A 19465-nucleotide genomic window follows, 5' to 3' on the forward strand; every position below is an offset into this window, starting at 1 on the left:
ATTGAAGGGTGCACCACCACACCCGGTCCATTTCTCTTTATTTTTTAACCAGTTGTCCTCCCCTGGAGTCTGCTTTCAATCCTTTTCTCTATTCACAGTTCTCTTGGATAATCTTGTTTATCCTCACAGCTTCAGTTTACAGCCTATAGAGAAGACTTCAATTTCCAACTTATGTTCTCTGCCTACACTTCTAATAGCTGGGCAGCTGTTCCTATACTACTTTGCACACCCTGAAATTCAGTTATCTCTGCCACCCTACTTAAAGAATGGTCCCCAGTTTCATTCCTAGACAAGTAAATTATCATCTATTCCAGTTACCACACTAGCAACTTCATTCACCTGTGGCTTTTCTCCCTCTATCATGTGCCATATCTAAACATCAGACTGTCTCTTTTTATAAATAATTTTAAAAAGCATGAAAAGAAGCAAGAAAAGTTCTCTGTGTGCTATGTGTATGCTCCTGTGTGTGTAGGTACACAAATGTGTGGGTATACAACCATGTATGTACACATGTAAGTGGACACCAAAGGCCACCCTTAAGCTATTATGAACAGGTGCTATCACTTTGTTTTTTGAGACAGGGTCTCTCAACTGCCCTGGATTCACTAATTAGGTTACTGCCTGGCCAGCAAGCACCAGCGATCACCTGTCTCCTCCACCTCACCAGTGCTGGGACTACAAGTGCGCACAATGCCCCGGATCAAACTCAGGTCTTCGTGCTTGCAGAATGTACAGTTCACGGCTCTGGTGACTTGAGAGTGGCTTGAGGGTAGACTGGTAAGAGGGGGGCGCTGTGATGAAGAGGTTAAGGACACAGACTCGGCATCCCACCAGCCAGGTTCAAATCATTATTCTTTACTACCATGACTTAGGATTTGGGCAGAGGTCAGCAACCTTTTCTAGTAGATGCCCAGATAGGGAGTATTTTAGGTTTTACAGTTCATTCTGCCACTGCAACATGAAAGAAGACACAGACATCATAAACAGGCAAATGTGTTACAATAAAACTCCTTTGCTAATAAATTGTTACAGGTACCTGATTCTGCATTACTCCATCTCTCTAGTACCTCAGTGCCTTCATCTGTAAATAGGGGTAACAGTAAGACCTACTTGATTGAGGACTAAATAGGCGGAAGTCTATAAAATGTTTCTATGGTCCCTATCACTATTGTTTTTTTTGGTTTGTGCCTGTGTGCATGTGTGTTGTTTCACTTGTTATGTAAACAATATTACTCTGTTAATTTGTAAAACATCAATTACAAAGCAAATTCCAGGACAGCCAGGGCTACACAGAGAAATCCTGTCTGGAAAAAAATAGTAAAAGAAGAAAACCAAAAGAGTACATACGTACTCTAATGGAATTTACAGCCCAAGTGGAGAGAGAGAAAAGACTTGGTAAAAGTCTTGTTCCCAAAGAACAGTTTTTGACTAACCGAACACAGACTGGGTATCAGATTACTGGAGCAACACTAGAGGCTGTGCATGTAAGACAGAGCAGTGGTTACCTGAGGAGGAGGGCTGTGGGAAAGGGAAACTCGGCAGAGCCCTACAAACAAGTGGCGAAGAAGAGAAACTGTTCCTAGTACAGGCAAGAGGGCAGGAGCGCTGGGACACAGCAGGGGCATGACTGTCAGCTCAGTATAAGCGCTGCTGAGAGGTTAAGAAGGGCAGCACTGAGAGAGGCTCAAACCGAAGTCCATGTGCAGCACATCTAGGGCACCATGTTAAAGGAGCTGTATTTTTTTTTTTTTTTTTTTTTTTTTTTTTGGTTTTTCGAGACAGGGTTTCTCTGTAGCTTTGCGCCTTTCCTGGGACTCACTTGGTAGCCCAGGCTGGCCTCGAACTCACAGAGATCTGCCTGCCTCTGCCTCCCGAGTGCTGGGATTAAAGGCGTACGCCACCACCGCCCGGCTGTATTTAGTCTTTAAAGCAAGAGGAAAGCCAGCAAAGTTTGATAATAATTTTCCTCTTTAATTAAATATTTGTGGGGTTTTTTATTCTGTCTCCGGGACTACCAGAAATATTTTAGAGGAGTGCTGAGCCCTGCCAAGATTATGAACAACCAAGTACTACTCCTAAAAAGCTCACAAAGTTCTTTTTTTAAGACCAAGTCATCCTTAGAAGTTTTTGTTGAAAGCAAATCTCCAAATGATAAACTGTATTTGGTTAAGTCAGGAAAATTCCAAAATGTAGTGACAGAATAGGCTTTCCCTCCTTACTGGAATGAGACTACACTGATGTAGTCAGAACCTTAGAAATAAACAGGCTAGAATTTCTCTTTCCAGGCCAGCAAGATGGTTCCTATGTAAGGACACCAAGCCTTATGGCCTTAGCTCCATCCCTAGGACCCACCAAGTGAAAAGAAATCCACCACCAATGCAAGCCGGCAACTGACCTATGCAAACACACACGGCACACTGCTCACCCTCCACACTCAATTTCTTAGTTAGAGTTTCTACTTCTGTGATGAAACACCATGACCAAATCCAACATGGGGAGAAAAGGGTTTATTTGAATTATGCTTCCACATCACTGCTCATCACTGAAGGAAGTCAGAACAGGAACTCCAGCAGGGCAGGAACCTGGAAGCAGGAGTTGATGCAGAGGTCGTAGAGGGGTGATGCTTACTGGCTCAGCCTGCTTTCTTAAAGAACCTCCCCCATCAAACACTCATTAAGAAAATGCCTACTAACTAAGGCCTGCCTACAACCCAATTTTATAGATACTGCTGCTTTCCTTCTCCTCCTTTCTTCCCGGCATCCTCCTCCTCCTCCTCTGTTTTGTTTTTTGAGGCAGAATTTTGCTGTGTAGCCCTGGCTGTCCTGGAACTCACTCTGTAGACCAGGCTGGTCTTGAACTCAGAGATCCACCTAGCTCTGTCTCCAGAGTGCTAGGATTAAAGGTGTGAGCCACCCCCGTCACCCCCGCCACCCCCCAGCTAGAGGCATTTTCTTAATTGAGGCTCCCTACTCTCTGATGACTCTAACTTGTGACAAGTTGACATAATAGCCAGCACACCAGGCACACATATAAATAAGCATGTGCACAGATACATAATAAATAAATCAAATTAATAAATAAATTAATATAATAAAACCTTTTTTCCAAGTTTCTCTTTTCTCATTGTGGTGGTTTGAATGAGAATGCCCCCATAGGCTCATATGTTTGAAATCTTTGTCCCCAGTTGAAGGAATTGCATCACTGAGGGTGGTCTGTGAGGTTTCAAAAGCCTATGGCCATTCCCAGTTAAGAGTACATCTTTCTCTCTCTCTCTCTCTCTCTCTCTCTCTCTCTCTCTCTCTCTCTCTCTCTCTCTCATGGATCAGAATGTACATTCTCAGCTACTGCTCCAGTGCCATGCCTGCCTACTCGTTGACATGTTCCAAGCCATGATGGTCAGACTCACACTCTGAAACTCTAAGCCCCCGCTACAACACTCTTCCTTCTGTAAGCTGCCTTGGTCATGGTGTCTTATCATGGCAACAGAAAAGTAACAAAGACATTCATTAAAGTCAATTTAATCTAATTTGGGGGAGCTTTGCACAGTATTTTTAATTGGAAAGACTTTAGAACTCATTTAAGTCAATGTACTCAAGACACAGGCACTAAAGGGAAATCTAGAAAGATAAGTGATTTGCCAGATCATAAAGCTAACAAGTTACAAGTGTCCTTTCACTATATTATACAGTTCAACTGCTGGACTTCTAATAATTCTAATAAAGTTACTTAGAGGTAGTTACGACCCACAAACATCTTCAGATGAAAAAGAACTTCCAAAAAGTACACACATACGGTGCACACAGAGACAAACAGACAACACACACACACACACACACACACTGTCCTAGAACATCTTCTGGACATTCTAGATATGATTTTGCCATGTGTAAGAATGTATCTTCTTTAGTAGTCTATATAATGACAATGAGTTATCACTTTATATTTTTGTCAAATAACATTATATTCAGTTATTTTAAAGGTATTTAAATTTTTTTTTGAGGCCAGGAATGGTTATTCACACCTGCAATCCAGCAGAAGTACTGTAAGCTCATGGCCAACCTGAACTACATAGTAAGCTTGGACTGTGTACTTCTAAAAAGTAAAAAGAAAATTTGGGTTTTGAACCTGTAGATCCTGAGAGGTTAGGGTTTCCTTGAGTTACTGGGTAATAGCTGACATGGAATGCATGTAATAACTCACTAAAAACATTCCAGAATGGCAAGGCAATATATGAATAACTCATTTGTAAAGCTAAATAACTTGGAAGTATAAAGACATTAAATACAGGTACTAAAAGGCTATTCGTAGTAACAAAGATCCATGACTGGAAAAGCCTCCACAGTTTTGTTACTCCAGGGTTTTTCTCCTTAGCTCAGCTAGTCTAATAGCTTAAACGTTACCGGTGATATTTTTCTAAATATCTAATATATGGACATACCATAGCTTGAAATAGAAGGCATTTTCACGTTCTGGTAGTAAAGCATGCTGCTGCTGACAATTTAACTGTTAAGTTCTATGACCTTGAGCTGCTTACTTTACTTTTCCAAGCTTTAGTTTTTTCTTTTCTCGTCTCTTCTCTTTTCCTTCTTTCTTTCTTCCCTTTTCTTTCTTTCCTTTTTTTTTAGACAGGGTTTCTCTGTGTAGCCCTGGCTGTCCTGGAACTCACTCTGTAGATCAGGCTGGCCTCAAACTCAGAGATCCTCCTGCCTCTGCCTCCTGAGCGCTGGGATAAATAAAAGGTGTGCACCACCACCGCCCTGCTCAGTTTCTTCCGTACTGAGAGGTTTAATTGAAATAATAACATAATGACCTTGGCACAATGCCTGACACATAGTTAAGTGCTGAATAAATATTGACTTCTGTGGTTATTATCAGTTTGTATTATTAGATAACAAAACTGCACTGTCACTTGAAATTTGCTGGGAAAAGCAGTTCAAGGAACCCAAACAAAGGTAAGGTTGAAGCAAAAGTCAATTTGTTCATTTACGGTGAGAAAAATGCCTGCCATGCTGACTGCAGTTCACACATCCGGGTCAACGTTTCCCCCAGGAGGGAGCACACACTTAGATGAGATTAGGTGTTGGCTTGGGGAGTACGCTGAAACAAAGCCAGAAAGATGACTGCTTGCTTTATGCCTGATTTCTCCTTCAACGTCAAACTTTTCTCTCTCTCTGCTATAATTTAATACTCCTAAAACAAGTACTGTACTCACTCTTCCAATCAAACTAACCTTCTGACCTGGCACTGGCTGAATAAAAAGCATCAATTCTCTAGCCTGGCTTTTAAGATCCAAATTAATCTGTTCCCCAATTTCCTATTCCATTTTGTTTTCTTCTGCTGGCCAACATGAGAGTTTTACTACAGAAAAAGCAGCTCTCCCTAAAAATGACATGCTTATTTCTTATTCTGAGCCAAGGCATAGGCTAGGTTTCCTCATGAAATTCTCTCTCCTCTATGAGCTTTTTCATCATTTCAGAGTATACAAAAATCCCTAAATTGCTAGTTTGAATTATTGTATTCTTTTGTGGTTTTCGAGGTGGAGACAGCATCTCAAACTAGCTTAAGGTGACCTGGAACTCATTATGTAGCAAAGCTGGTCTCAAGCTTGTAACAATTCTCCTGGCCTCAGTCTTTCACTCTTTTTCACATATATGTAAATATTTATACATATATGTGTATTAACTTAATTACCATAAATCTTATTTTTCTTAGATTACAAACTTTTAAGAATATAATTTGTATTTTCTCATAAAACACATTGTTTTATATATAATATAATATATATATAATATATATTATATTATATAATATATTGAACCTAAATAAATAAATGATGAATTAATGACTATTCTGGGATATGCTGAACTAGCCTGGGTAAATCCAGCAATGTTTCCTGGCCTGACATACTGTAGCCTGTTGTGTCTGAATCGTAAATGCCCCCCAAAGTTGAAGACATGGTCACCAACCTGTTGCACTATTGAGAGATGGTAGAACTTTTAGGCAGTAGAATCTAATGGGATGACATTAGATTGTCAAGTGTGTCTCCTCCCACCCCCACTCCTGGTCCTGGCCACCACAGTGTGCCACTTTGCTCTACTGTATTTTTGCCCAGCGGATCCCCATGATGTTCTGCCTTGATACTGAGTCAAAAACAATAGAATCAACTTCTGAAACTGTGAGCCAAAATAAATGCTTCTTCCTCTTAAGTTTATTATCTCATATGTTGTCACCACACAGGAAGTGACTAACACATTCTCCCCCAGATTCTTAGCATCAAAGCTTCTCTCAGTGCTCTCTTCAGTTCTGAAAATTACATCACAAGTTTCCTAATTGCTTCAGGAAGTAGATGTCTAACAAAGGACCATTCTCTTTAAATAGCTCTTTGTTTCTGATTTCTTTTACTCTAGTAAACATGAAACAAGCACCCAGTAAGTAACTCTGTAATTGGTCTTAATTTTCCGAATATTCCCAGTCCATCAGGCATTAAAACATAGACATACTTTCTCAGAGTATTATGTGCCAATTAACTGATAAAACTGCTGCTAAGGAAATTTCAAATTAAGTAACTCACTAAATGGTCATTGATTTTCTTTGAATTCTTAACAAATACCTTAGATGCCTTTAGTGTTCTGGTGTCTCGGGAGAGCTGAGCAGTGGTCATCATGAGACTGAGTCAGGGTTCTTTCAACAGTTCTAACCTGTTAAAAAATTCATTAGAGATTTGGCCTGACATAATACTTCCTATCTTGTCTTTGCAAAGATGGAACTGGATTCTAAAGTCAAAACTTAAAGTCAAGTAAGGTTAAGTATAGACTATTTCCCAGACTATCCTGTTTCATGAGAAATTTACCAAGCTCAATTTTGAAAACACAAAGGGAGAATGAAGCTAAAATAGTTCCACCTGGCCCTATCAAAAATTATAAAAATGAATCTGAATTATAAAAATTCTTATTTTGAATTTTCCAAATGAGAACTATATAAATTAACGGTAATTTTGGCAAGTAATCTTAACAACCATGTAAGTTTTCACTACAAGCTTCTTCTAAATCTGGTATGAAGTCTTTGTATTAATTTTTCAACCACCCCCAAAAAATTGTAAGATCTACTCATTCATAAACACATTCTCAGAAGAAAATAAGTTATAAGTCCCCTAAAGACTCAACAATATATCTCATTCCCTTAACTGTCCTTGGGTATAGCTGGGCTCAAAAACACTTCTTAGACTAACTTCTGATTTGTTTACAAACTCAAAACCCATTCAGAAAAGGAAAAGAGTAAGTGTTAGCAAAGAGGCGGAGAATGAAACCCTTATGCCCCGCTAGCTCAGGTGTGAAGCAGCCCAGTCACTGTGGAAAACAGTATCAAGTTCCTCAAATTCTTAAACAAATTACCTAGTATTCAGCATTACCACTTCTAAGTATATAGCCTAAAGAAATAACCAAGGACGGGAAGAAGCAGGGAGGGCCTCAAATACTTGTACATCAATTCTCATAGCGGCATTCTTCATCACAGTCAAAAGGTGGAAACAATCCAAATGTCTGTCAACAGACAAACGGACAAACAGCCAGGTCCAGCTACACTGGGAGCTAAAGCAAGGCAATCATCTGAGCCCAGGAGTTTGAGGTCAGCCTGGACAATGTAGCAAGTTCTCATCGTTTTTTTTTTTTTTTTTTTTTTTTTTTTGGTTTTTCGAGACAGGGTTTCTCTGTGTAGCTTTGCGCCTTTTCCTGGAACTCACTTGGTAGGCCAGGCTGGCCTCGAACTCACAGAGATCCGCCTGCCTCTGCCTCCCAAGTGCTGGGATTAAAGGCGTGCGCCACCACCGCCCGGCCAAGTTCTCATCTTAAAAGTAGGGGGGTAGATGAATGGATAAACAAAAATATGATATACATACATAAGGGCTACTCAATCTTTAGAAGAGGATGAAATTTTGGTAGCACGACACAATGTAAATGAACCTCTGCAAGCACAATACTATGTTTAAAAAAAAAAGCAAAGCAAAGTTAGAGAAGGACAAATATATGCTCTCACATATGAATATCTACAATAAATTAGGCAAACATATGCAGACAAAAAGTAGAACAGAGGTTATCAGGACTGGGGTGGGGATAGGAGGAACAGAGTTCAATAGTTTCTATTCACTATGATGAAATGTTTTGGAAATGGTAAATGGCTGGCATCTGTCACATAACAGTGAGCATTACTAGATTATACATTGAGAATGGCTGACATGATTAGTTTAACATTATGCATAATAAATCACAATTAAAAAGTTGACAGAGTTGAGGGGAAACCCAAAATTATACTCAAAGACTAAATTACCTTTTTAAAAAGTTTTAAAAGTTATGTATTAAAAGTATACTTTTCAGGCCGGGCGGTGGTGGCACACACCTTTAATCCCAGCACTCGGGAGGCAGAGCCAGGTGGATCTCTGTGAGTTCGAGGCCAGCCTGGCCTACCAAGTGAGTTCCAGGAAAAGGCGCAAAGCTACACAGAGAAACCCTGTCTCAAAAAAACCAAAAAAAAAAAGTATACTTTTCACCTTTTTTGCTTCAGTGGAATTTTTTTAAAGTAAATCTTCCATTTTCTTTCTGAAGGCCTTAATATTATTTCAATCGGGGTCTTATTTGCAATAACCATTTAAAGAAATTCTACTCTGGCTCACCCAGGGAAATCTGTTACCTATTATATTAGCAACTAAGGCAAGATTCTGGAAGATTTTTGCAAGAGGTTAGAAATATTTAAGACAGTGCCACAAGGTGGTGATAGAGACTATAAGCAGATACTATTGAATTTCTCTTAAATTATTTCTTCAAAACAGCACTAGGGGACACTATTACAATATTTTTATATAGACTGAAATTGACCTAATGGTTCCTGAGTAGTTCTTAAACGCTGTCTTCTTTTGTTGTCTTCAGAATGTAACTGTCAATCTGACCCAACACATCTGTTGCCTCCCTTACATTTTAAGAAATAAGGAAGGCAGGCTTGAGAGATGCCTCAGTATTTTTAAGGGTACTGGCTGCTCTTTCAGAGGGCCAGGGTTCAATTCCTGCACCCACATAATGGCTCCCAACTGTCTATAATATCATGTATGCATACATGGAAATAGAGCACTCATACACATAAATAAATACATCTTTTAAAAAAAGAAAGAAGGAAGGAAAAGAAAGGTAGGTATAGGGGCTTAAGTTCCAGTTCTAACTCAGTAGAATATAACCTCCTACAAGGGAAGCAAGAAATATGAGTAATATTTTTTTAAATCACTTTCTATATTGGTAGGATTTTAGACAATTTATTTATGATTATAATATATTTCTCATGGCATGTTTAGAGAATCAAGACTAAAAACAGCCATCAGTTTATTAGATCACCATGCACTATTATGCACCTGTATTTTTAGAATATATGAATGGTCCAGATTAAATTAATATCCCTGAAAACCAATAATCCAGGGCTATTGCATCTGAGAAAGGAAAAAATTTTTATAAAACAAGTAAAATTAAATTTTATACAACACAAATGGATATATAAGAAAAAGTAACCAACAGTACAATCTAGCAGAAATAGACTTTGGGCCCAGTGGTGGTGGCACACGCCCTTAATCCCAGCACTTGGAAGGCAGAGGCAGGAGGATCTCATAGTGAGTTCGAGGCCACCCTGGTCTACAGAGTGAGATCCAGGACAGGCTCCAAAGCTACACAGAGAAACCCTGTCTCAAAAACAAAAAAAAAGAAAGAAAGAAAGAAAGAGAGAGAGAGAGAGAGAGAGAGAGAGAGAGAGAGAGAGAGAGAGAAAGAAAGAAAGAAAGAAAGAAAGAAAGAAAGAAAGAAAGAAAGAAAGAAAGAAAGAAAGAAAGAAAGAAGGAAAGAAATAGTCTTTGGAATTAAGAAATCTGTGTTCAAATTTGGATTCTACTACCTAACAGTTGTATAACTCTGGTTAAATTAATTCCTCCGCAGTCTGATTTCTTTTTTGTAAACATAAACATAGATCCAACTTTTCAGGTCTTGTTCAGTGTACATCTGGAATAGTAACATAGGACAGGAGTGAAACATATGGACTTTCTAAAACAAAACTGCCTAAGATCCCATCTCAGTGTGCAATTCTCTATGCAACCTTGGACAAGATATATGTCTCAATTTCTCCATCTGCACAACAAAAAATGTAACAGTGACTACCCCACAGTTATTTCAAGTTAAATTTATTAAATTAATACGTTACTTGGAACACTTTTTGACATATACTTCACTAAACGTAACAAAGCATGTTTGCTTTAAAAACAAAACACCTACTAGTCTAATGCAGTAGTCTCCCCTCAAGTGCTTCTCCAGACTCACAGTCCCCTCCCACTGTCCTCCAGTCTTTTCTCCTATTTTCTTCCTGCCATTTTGGTATTCCTCAAGCTTCTGTCCTAGTGTCTTCTATTACAAACAAATATACTCGCATTATCTCAATTACTACTATTCTAATAATTTTATATGTATATTCCCAGCCCAGGTCACTCTGGATTATTGACCTATAATTCTGTCCATTTGACAATTCCCATTTTGATGTTCTTAGCACATCCAAATGTCAATTCTTTCCCCTCCAACTTATTTTTTAGCGAATGACATCATCAAATACTTAAATCACTCAATCTGAAAATGTATGACTCAACTCTGCCTTCTTTCTTATTTCTTTGTTCAGTCAACTTAGTAATTCTCAAATTTGTCAACTATTCACTTTCTCCACATTGTTGTCAATTTCTATTTTTTTGGGGGGGGTCTTCTTTTGTTGTTAGTGTTGATGCTACTACTCTTGTTGGTTTTTTAAAATAATTTATTTAATTTTACTTAATGTGCATTGGTGTGAGGGTGTTAGATCCCCTGAAACTGGAGTTACAGACAGTTGTAAGATGCCATACAGTTGCTGAGAATTGAACTCGGGTTCTCTGGAAGAGCAGTCAGTGCTCTTAATCACAGAACCATCTCTCCAGGCCCCACTGTTGTTTTGATAGGCTCTCACTACATGGCTCCAACTTCCTGGAACTTGCTATGTAGCCCAAACAGCCTTGAACTTGAGGTGATTCTGCTGCCTCCTCTTCTCAAGTGCTGGGATTACAAGTGTGTACCACTACACTGGGCCTGTCATCTCTTCTTTAGATCAGATCAGCCTCATCTTCTGCCTGAATTACTCCAACCAGTCATCTACCTGCTGCTGTACTCAGCCATCTCTGTTCTGTGTTTCATACTTCATCCAGACTTTTCTAATTACAACCTTGATTATATATTATTTCCAAACAAGTATTTACATAGCTCTCCCACTACCCTCAGAAAAATTCTTTTCCATGGTTAAGATCTGCCTGGTTCGTGCCTCCCTAACATCTTCAGTCATTTCCCTTGTATTTTTATGCACCAGCCATTTGTATATAGTTTACCTCTTCTCTCCCTGGTTTTCAGGCTTTGGGAATACTCTCCTGGTCAGAAACATCCTCTTCTACTTAAAGTCTTATTTATCTACTGAAGATAGTTTAGTTTCTCAAGAAACAATGCCCTGATTTCCACTACCACCTCTGCCAAGTGCTTGGCATTTTTAAGGGTTTTTTTGTTTGTTTGTTTGTTGGTTGGTTTGGTTTGGTTTTTTTCAAGGCAGGGTTTCTCTGTGTGTAGCCCTGGCAATCCTGAAACTCACTTTGTAGACCAGGTTGGCCTTGAACTCACAGAGATCCACCTGCCTTTGCCTCCCAAGTGCTAGGATTAAAAACATGCGTCACCACAGCCCAGCTTTAAAGGTTTTTAAAAGTGCAATTCAAAGGGTTTTAGTGTATTTACCAAGTCATGTAACCATCAACACTATCTAATTAATTACCTCTAAAAGAACCCCCATGTCTGTTAGCAATCACTCCCATTCTTGGCTTCTATCAACCACTGGAAACCACTAATACACTTATTCTGCTTTGGAAGCAGGGTCTTATCAAGTAACCTAGGCAGGTCTCAAATTCATGATCCTCCTGCCTCAGCCTCCTAAGTGCTGGGATTTCAATCATGTGCCAATATACTTAGATTTTAACCTACTTTTCATCTCTATTGATTTGCATATTCTGGACGAAAGTTAAATCACATAATCTGTGACTTTTGTGTCTTATTTAGATGAATTTTTAATCCTTAGAATCACTACAGTTCTGGAACAAAATTGATGCTCAATATCTATTGACTCGATGAAGAAACACTCTGGGAACAAAAAGAGTTTAGGTCTACATGGCTAGAGAGATGGCTCAGCAGTTAAGAGTGCTTATTGCACAGTCATGAGTTTAAATACTGTAGCCTCAAGCTCACACAACTGCATGTTCTAACTCCAGATCAAGGAGCCCTTATGCCCTCTTCCAGTTTCCACAGGCATCCAAACAAATGTGTGCATAAACTCAGACACATGCACATATACACAAAATAAATATTTTAGAAAAAGAATTAATGTTCCAGAAAAAAATCATAAAATTTAAAGTTAGAGAACATCTATTTCAAATACCTATCTTTGTAGATTAGGAAACCAAGATCCTAAGAAGTCATTGGTTTAATCAGAGCCTAAAACACAAGAAGTTGGACACACAATTAAGGAGTACCACAACAGTGACTCCCCAAATGAAATTCTCCTTTGGTTTCACTTTATGTACATGAAATACTATCAGTGCCTCCCTAGTTGCTGACTTACTGCCTCATTTCTAAACATTGTAGCCTCTTTCTGGGGTTAGAAGGAGCTGATTTCAAGAAGGCAAAAAGACCCAAATGATTTTTCAAAAGAGACAAAATCCTTTTAACTTCTAATTATTCTGTTATTGCTGTTTCTCTCTCTTTGAACAGCTGTTTTATGGAGGTCTCCTATTCAAGTACAACCCGATTAATTCTTGAGCACACAAGCCCAGAGACCATCCTCTCTCAGAGAACACCCCTGATGCGCTTCGATTCATTATCTGTGATAGTTTGGGTTAGAATGGCCACCATAGGCTCATTTATTTAAAAGCTTGGTTCCTAGTTGATGGAACTCTTTGGGAAGGATCAGGAGGTGGGACCTTATTGGAGGAGGTTTGTCATTGGAGGTTGGGCTTTCTGAGGTTTCACATATCCACACCTTTCCCAGAACTTGCTCTCTTGCTGTCTCATGTGATCTGTTTCACTCTTTTGAACTCATGCTCTAGTCTTCCCTTTCCCTCTCCCCCTCCCTCCTCCTTCTCCCTCTTCCCTTCCCTCTCCTCCCCCTCCTCTTCCTTCTCCCTCTCCCGTCTTCCTCCCCTCCCTCTGCTCCCTCTCCCCCCTCCTCCTCCCCTCCCTCTGCTCCCTCTCCCCCCCTCTTTCTCTCCCCCCTCTACCTTCTGGGTTTGTAGATCAAGATGCACGTCCTGACTACTGCTTTAGTGTCATGCTCGCCTGCCTGCTGCAAGAAGGCTAGTTTCTTCAAAAATTGGTGCTGGAACAAGAGAACAACCACAGGAGGAAATGACAGGATGGAGGAACAGGACAAGGGTTCAACCTAAATCTCATGCCATATATGAACATAAATTAAATATGGATTAAAACATAAAACAGAGACTGGGGAGATGGCTCATGGCATAGTACTGTGCACCTGTAATCTCAGCTGTGGGAGGCAGAGATAAAAATGTATTTGGGGCTTGATAGCCAGCCATTTTAGCCAACTAGGGGAGCTCCAGATTCAATGAGAAAGCCTGTCTCAAAAGAATAAGGTAGAAGGGCTGAAGAGATGGCTCAGAGGTTAAGAGCACTGACTGTTCTTACAGAAGACCCAGGTTCAATTCCTAGAACCCACATGGCAGCTCACAATCATCTGTAACTCCAGACTCAGGGAATCTGATGCCCCCTTCTGGCCTCTGTAGGCACCAGGCACCCACATACATACATGAAGGCAAACACCCATACAAGTTAAATAATAATAATACAAATAAAAACATTAAAAAATAAAAACAGCAAACATTGATATCTGACCTTCAAATGTACATCACATGCATTTCAAGGTGTGTGAAAACACACATGTGCAGAGAGATGAAAGAAAGCAAAATGTAAAAATATAAAACAGGGCTGGAGAGATGGCTCAGCGGTTAAGAGCACTGACTGCTCTTCCAGAGGTCCTGAGTTCAATTCCCAGCAACCACATGGTGGCTCACAACCATCTGTAATGAGATCTGGTGCCCTCTTCTGGCCCGCAGGCATACATGCAGACAGAACACTGTATACGTAATAAATAAATAAATCTTTAAAAAAAAATATAAAACAATGAAAGAAACTGAAGATCAGAAAGAGACTCTGGTTTGCCAAAGTTCTCCCTGCTCAACCCTTTGCAGAGCTTGCTTCAATAAATTACTAGCCACCATTTTAACACATTCCATTTATCCCTGATAATTCTGCTACTTCATGCTTACTCAGACTAAGTGGTTCCCACTATATAAACTGGGCATTTGTTCATGCTCTTTGCTTTTTAAAATATCTTTTTTCATGCTGTTTCCATTATCCATTCATTCAACATTCACTGTGCAATTGCAATGTTCCAGGCAAAACACAGGATTACAAGAAGTAAAACATGGTCCTTGCCGCAAGAGATTTATGGTCTGATGAAGGGGAAATTAGCTTATCATCCTAATGAAATCTAACACCCTTAGAGGGGCAAGAACCACACTTACACTTTGCTTTCACTAGGTGAGCTGACGATGTACTGCACAGTCCATTTAATGCTCACATCATGTATGTGTAAATTTAACTCTAGATTCCAGTATGAGAGAAAACACGGTATTTATCTTTCTGAGTCTAGTTTATTTCACTTAGTCTCCAGTTCCAATTAAAACAAAGAAGAGCTATTAAAAATGGTGGAAATTCAAGGTTTACCAGTCCATTTCTCCCTACCACACATCACCTCTTGTTTTTAATGTGTGAAATCTTTCATCATCCAGGGTAGGAAACCGTGTTACCTGAGGCTTCCAGTCCTCCTCCTCTCGGGGCCCACGACTATACTTCTCCTCAGAGGACTTTCAACTTCCACGAAATACTTTCAAATCAAAGCTCTCAAGTAAAAAGAACAACAGAGAAGTTGGAACACGAAAACCACAGAACCCCACCCGAACGCCTTCCTCCAAGGACCCCGGGTGCGGGCAGTGGAGGCTTCCGCCTCGGTCTTCACCTCGGCCTCCTTCTCCTCAGTCTACTTCTCCTCAGTCTACTTCTCCTCAGCCTCCTTCACCTCGGCCTCCTTCACCTCTGGCCTCCTTCACCCTCGGCCTCCTTCACCTCTGGCCTCCTTCACCCCTGGCCTCCTTCACCTCGGCCTCCTTCACCCTCGGCCTCGTTCTCCTCGGCCTCGTTCTCCTCGGCCTCGTTCTCCTCGGCCTCCTTCACCCTGGCCTCCTCCTCGGCCTCCTTCACCCTGGCCTCCTCCTCGGCCTTCACCTCGGCCAGTCGACGCCAACGGCTTCCACTAGGAAAAGCCCGCCCCTCGGGCTTATGAATAGTCAATGAGGCCACAGGCGCCTCTTCAGGAAGAGCTCTCCCAGGCTTTCCCCGGCTGCTTGCCTAGCTCCGCCTCATGAATATGCAAAATAGGCCTGGAGACCGCCCACCCCGCCTCGGCTGTGGGCGGGGCCGCATGCTAGGGCCCCCGAAGAAGAACACGTGGGGAGCTCCGGGAGGCCTCGAGGGACCCACGGGGAGGGCTGAGTGAGGGGGCGGGGCCTCTGCTCGGGGACGCCCACCGAGGTGAGTCAGGGTGGGGCTGATGCCCGCCAGGACCCCTGACCAGCGTTCCCTGAGGTCGGAGAGCGGAGCTGGTGCCCCTGGCTAGAGCTTGGGAAGGCCTGGACTCGACAGAGAGCGGAGCTTTGCAGGCCTGGAAGGCGTCTTTTCCGTCTTCCCTGGCACTCCACTGTGGTCTTCTTCACATTAGTGTTTAATTATGCGACTAAAACATGGCTGTATGAACCTTACTTCGCGCTTATCTCCACCCGAGGCTCCCCAGATCCTTTCCTGTATGTGTACTATGAAGATAGCTTTCCAGAGCTATCTGAAGTTCCTTAAACCTCTGCGGTGGGATTTCCCAAGGCCATAAGTGAGTGAAATTACTTGACATTTCTTATTTTATCCCCACAGGAAAGGAAAAAATTAGGTTATTGAGAACACGAGTTTAAAACGTAATGAGTAAACCACCATCTGGGTTAAAATAGTCAGGATTTTTCTCGCCTCAGCAGCAGTTAGTACCCCTCTCTCCAATCTTGACAATCAAAATGGTTTCTAGATTGCCAGCGGCCCCCTCGGGAGCAAAATCACTTTCAATTCAGGTTCTTGCTTGGATCTTGTACTTTCCAGAAATAACTTTTTGTTTTCTTTTTAAGTTCCAACCACAAAACCCTTTCCAGTCCCAAAATTAATTCGCTTCCTGGCTGGAACATTAGACTCCTCTCCATGCTGTCTGTCTGTCTTAATTTGTCCTCTGTTTGCTGGTAATACAGACATCTTTACCAAAAGCAACTTGGAGGGAAAGAAAAAGGTGTGTTCACCATACAGCTTACACTCCATCTTGAAGTGAAATCAGGAACTCAAGCAGAGCAGGAACCTAGAGGCAGGATAAGCAGAGCGCGCAGAGGAATGCTGCTTACTGGCTTGCTGCCTCGGGCCTGCTCAGCTTGCTTTCTTACACAACCCAAGACAGCCTACCCAGGGGTGGCACCACCTCCAGTGGCCTGAGCCCTCCCACATCAGTCAAGAAAATGCCCCACAGGACTTGTCCACAGGCCAGTCTCTCAACTGAAAAGGCTGAGCTCAGCCAACCACCACCATGTTCAGAGACCCTTCCTTCTTGCCTTTCCACTCTCGTGTTCACAGTTACTTTTTTCTCACTCTTATTATTCTGTTTCCTTCACAGAACTTCATATGGGTTCATTTCTTTATTAACCTGTTCTTTCTATCTAGAATGTACATGAGATAGCAAGTGTCATCAGAGGATCTCCCAGTATTCAGTATGGGCCCCTGGCAAATGGTAGGCACTTGACAGATATGGGTGGGCCCGGTGCGGTGGTTGGTGACTGTAATTCTTAGCCATTTGGAAGGTTGAGACAAGAGGACTACTCTGAGTAGCTTAGTAAGTAAGGCCCTGCCAATAAATAAATAAATAAATAGTGAAAAGAGGCAGTGTAGGTATGTAGCTCAGTAGAACACGTGCCTCTTGAGCATGCAGCCCTCAGCTAAATCCTCGTATCTCAAAATAAAAGTCAACATTAGTGAGATGAAACAATAACTTCTCTTCCTAATTGTGTCTTCAACCTTTCTCCTCGTTCCCATTGCTGGCTCCTTGTGATTTCGTTTAGAACATGAATGGATGAATAAGCACGCGTCCCTAGAGTGGATGGGTGAAGCCTGCCTTGTTCCCGCTGACTTATCAACTCCTGAGATGTTCATTTTACCTCTTGCTTCATGTTCATTGAATTGTATACAAGTAGATAATTGAATGAACTGATCACCGACTTAAGGAAAAATGTTAAGATAATTAAAATTGGCGGAGCTCGAGGAAGCCTTAGAGATCATCTCTGTCTCCTCCTTGGCTTCACAGATAAGGGCTTAAGTATTTGCTCACGGCCCCTGGGCTTGTTAGCAGAGCAAATCGAAAGCGCGACCCTCGTCTCTCGTCTCTCATTTCAAGGCTTTTTCTTGTCCCCCAGTCGAGCTAGTTTCTCATCACTCTTCTGTGAGCCTGACTTACAACTCGAACAGAAACCCCCAGCAAGGACCTGCTTCTTGTCTGCTAAAGGCTGGAGCTTGATGCTCTTAGATCAAGTCCGCGCTAGGCTAAGGAGCCAGGGCACCCAAGAGTGGAGTACGATACCCACGGTTTTGTGGCCCCCCCCTGCCACTTGCTTCCCCTCCTCTCCCTCCTCTTCCCTTTCTTCCTCCTCCTCTCCCTCCTCTTCCCTTTCTTCCTCCTCCTCTCCCTCCTCTTCCCTTTTTCCCCCTCCTCTCCCTCCTCTTCCCTTTCTTCCTCCTCCTCTCCCTCCTCTTCCCTTTCTTCCTCCTCCTCTCCCTCCTCTTCCCTTTTTCCCCCTCCTCTCCCTCCTCTTCCCTTTCTTCCCCCTCCTCTCCCTCCTCTTCCCTTTCTTCCCCCTCCTCTCCCTCCTCTTCCCTTTTCCCCCTCCTCTCCCTCCTCTTCCCTTTCTTCCCCCTCCTCTCCCTCCTCTTCCCTTTTCCCCCCTCCTCTCCCTCCTTCCCTTTCTTCCCCCTCCTCTCCCTCCTCTTCCCTTTCTTCCTCCTCCTCTCCCTCCTCTTCCCTTTCTTCCTCCTCCTCTCCCTCCTCTTCCCTTTCTTCCCCCCTCCTCTCCCTCCTCTTCCCTTTCTTCCCCCTCCTCTCCCTCCTCTTCCCTTTTCCCCCTCCTCTCCCTCCTCTTCCCTTTCTTCCCCCTCCTCTCCCTCCTCTTCCCTTTCTTCCCCCTCCTCTCCCTCCTCTTCCCTTTTTCCCCCTCCTCTCCCTCCTCTTCCCTTTCTTCCCCCTCCTCTCCCTCCTCTTCCCTTTTCCCCCTCCTCTCCCTCCTCTTCCCTTTCTTCCCCCTCCTCTCCCTCCTCTTCCCTTTCTTCCCCCTCCTCTCCCTCCTCTTCCTTTCTTCCCCCTCCTCTCCCTCCTCTTCCCTTTTCCCCCTCCTCTCCCTCCTCTTCCCTTTCTTCCCCCTCCTCTCCCTCCTCTTCCCTTTCTTCCCCCCTCCTCTCCCTCCTCTTCCATTTTTCCCCCTCCTCTCCCTCCTCTTCCCTTTCTTCCTCCTCCTCTTCCTCCTCTTCCCTTTTTCCCCCTCCTCTCCCTCCTCTTCCCTTTCTTCCCCCTCCTCTCCCTCCTCTTCCCTTTTTCCCCCTCCTCTCCCTCCTCTTCCCTTTTCCTCCTCCTCTCCCTCCTCTTCCCTTTCTTCCCCTCCTCTCCCTCCTCTTCCCTTTTTCCCCCTCCTCTCCCTCCTCTTCCCTTTTCCTCCTCCTCTCCCTCCTCTTCCCTTTCTTCCTCCTCCTCTCCCTCCTCTTCCCTTTTTCCCCCTCCTCTCCCTTCTCTTCCCTTTCTTCCCCCTCCTCTCCCTCCTCTTCCCTTTTTCCCCCTCCTCTCCCTCCTCTTCCCTTTTTCCCCCTCCTCTCCCTCCTCTTCCCTTTTCCTCCTCCTCTCCCCTCCTCTTCCCTTTTTCCCCCCTCCTCTCCCTCCTCTTCCCTTTTCCTCCTCCTCCTCCCTCCTCTTCCCTTTCTTCCCCCTCCTCTCCCTCCTCTTCCCTTTCTTCCCCCTCCTCTCCCTCCTCTTCCCTTTTCCCCCTCCTCTCCCTCCTCTTCCCTTTTCCTCCTCCTCTCCCTCCTCTTCCCTTTTTCCCCCTCCTCCTCCCTCCTCTTCCCTTTTCCCCCTCCTCTCCCTCCTCTTCCCTTTCTTCCCCCTCCTCTCCCTCCTCTTCCCTTTCTTCCCCCTCCTCTCCCTCCTCTTC

The 19465-nt window shown here is 42.8% G+C and overlaps 1 protein-coding gene across 1 annotated transcript in view; it reads right to left on the bottom strand.

Moving 5' to 3' along the window:
• The window catches only part of Hormad2 (HORMA domain containing 2), an 82276-nt gene extending 75615 nt beyond the window's left edge, over positions 1-6661 (bottom strand). The window contains exon 1 of the mRNA XM_052735871.1: positions 6611-6661. Coding sequence (XP_052591831.1) covers positions 6611-6661 — 51 coding nt within the window. The remainder of the gene's footprint in view (positions 1-6610) is intronic.
• Positions 6662-19465: the final 12804 nt, after the last annotated feature.

The sequence above is a fragment of the Peromyscus californicus genome, unplaced genomic scaffold (genome assembly GCF_007827085.1).
Source record: "Peromyscus californicus insignis strain IS unplaced genomic scaffold, ASM782708v3 Scaffold_13__1_contigs__length_99412109, whole genome shotgun sequence".
NCBI classification, from domain to species: domain Eukaryota; kingdom Metazoa; phylum Chordata; class Mammalia; order Rodentia; family Cricetidae; genus Peromyscus; species Peromyscus californicus.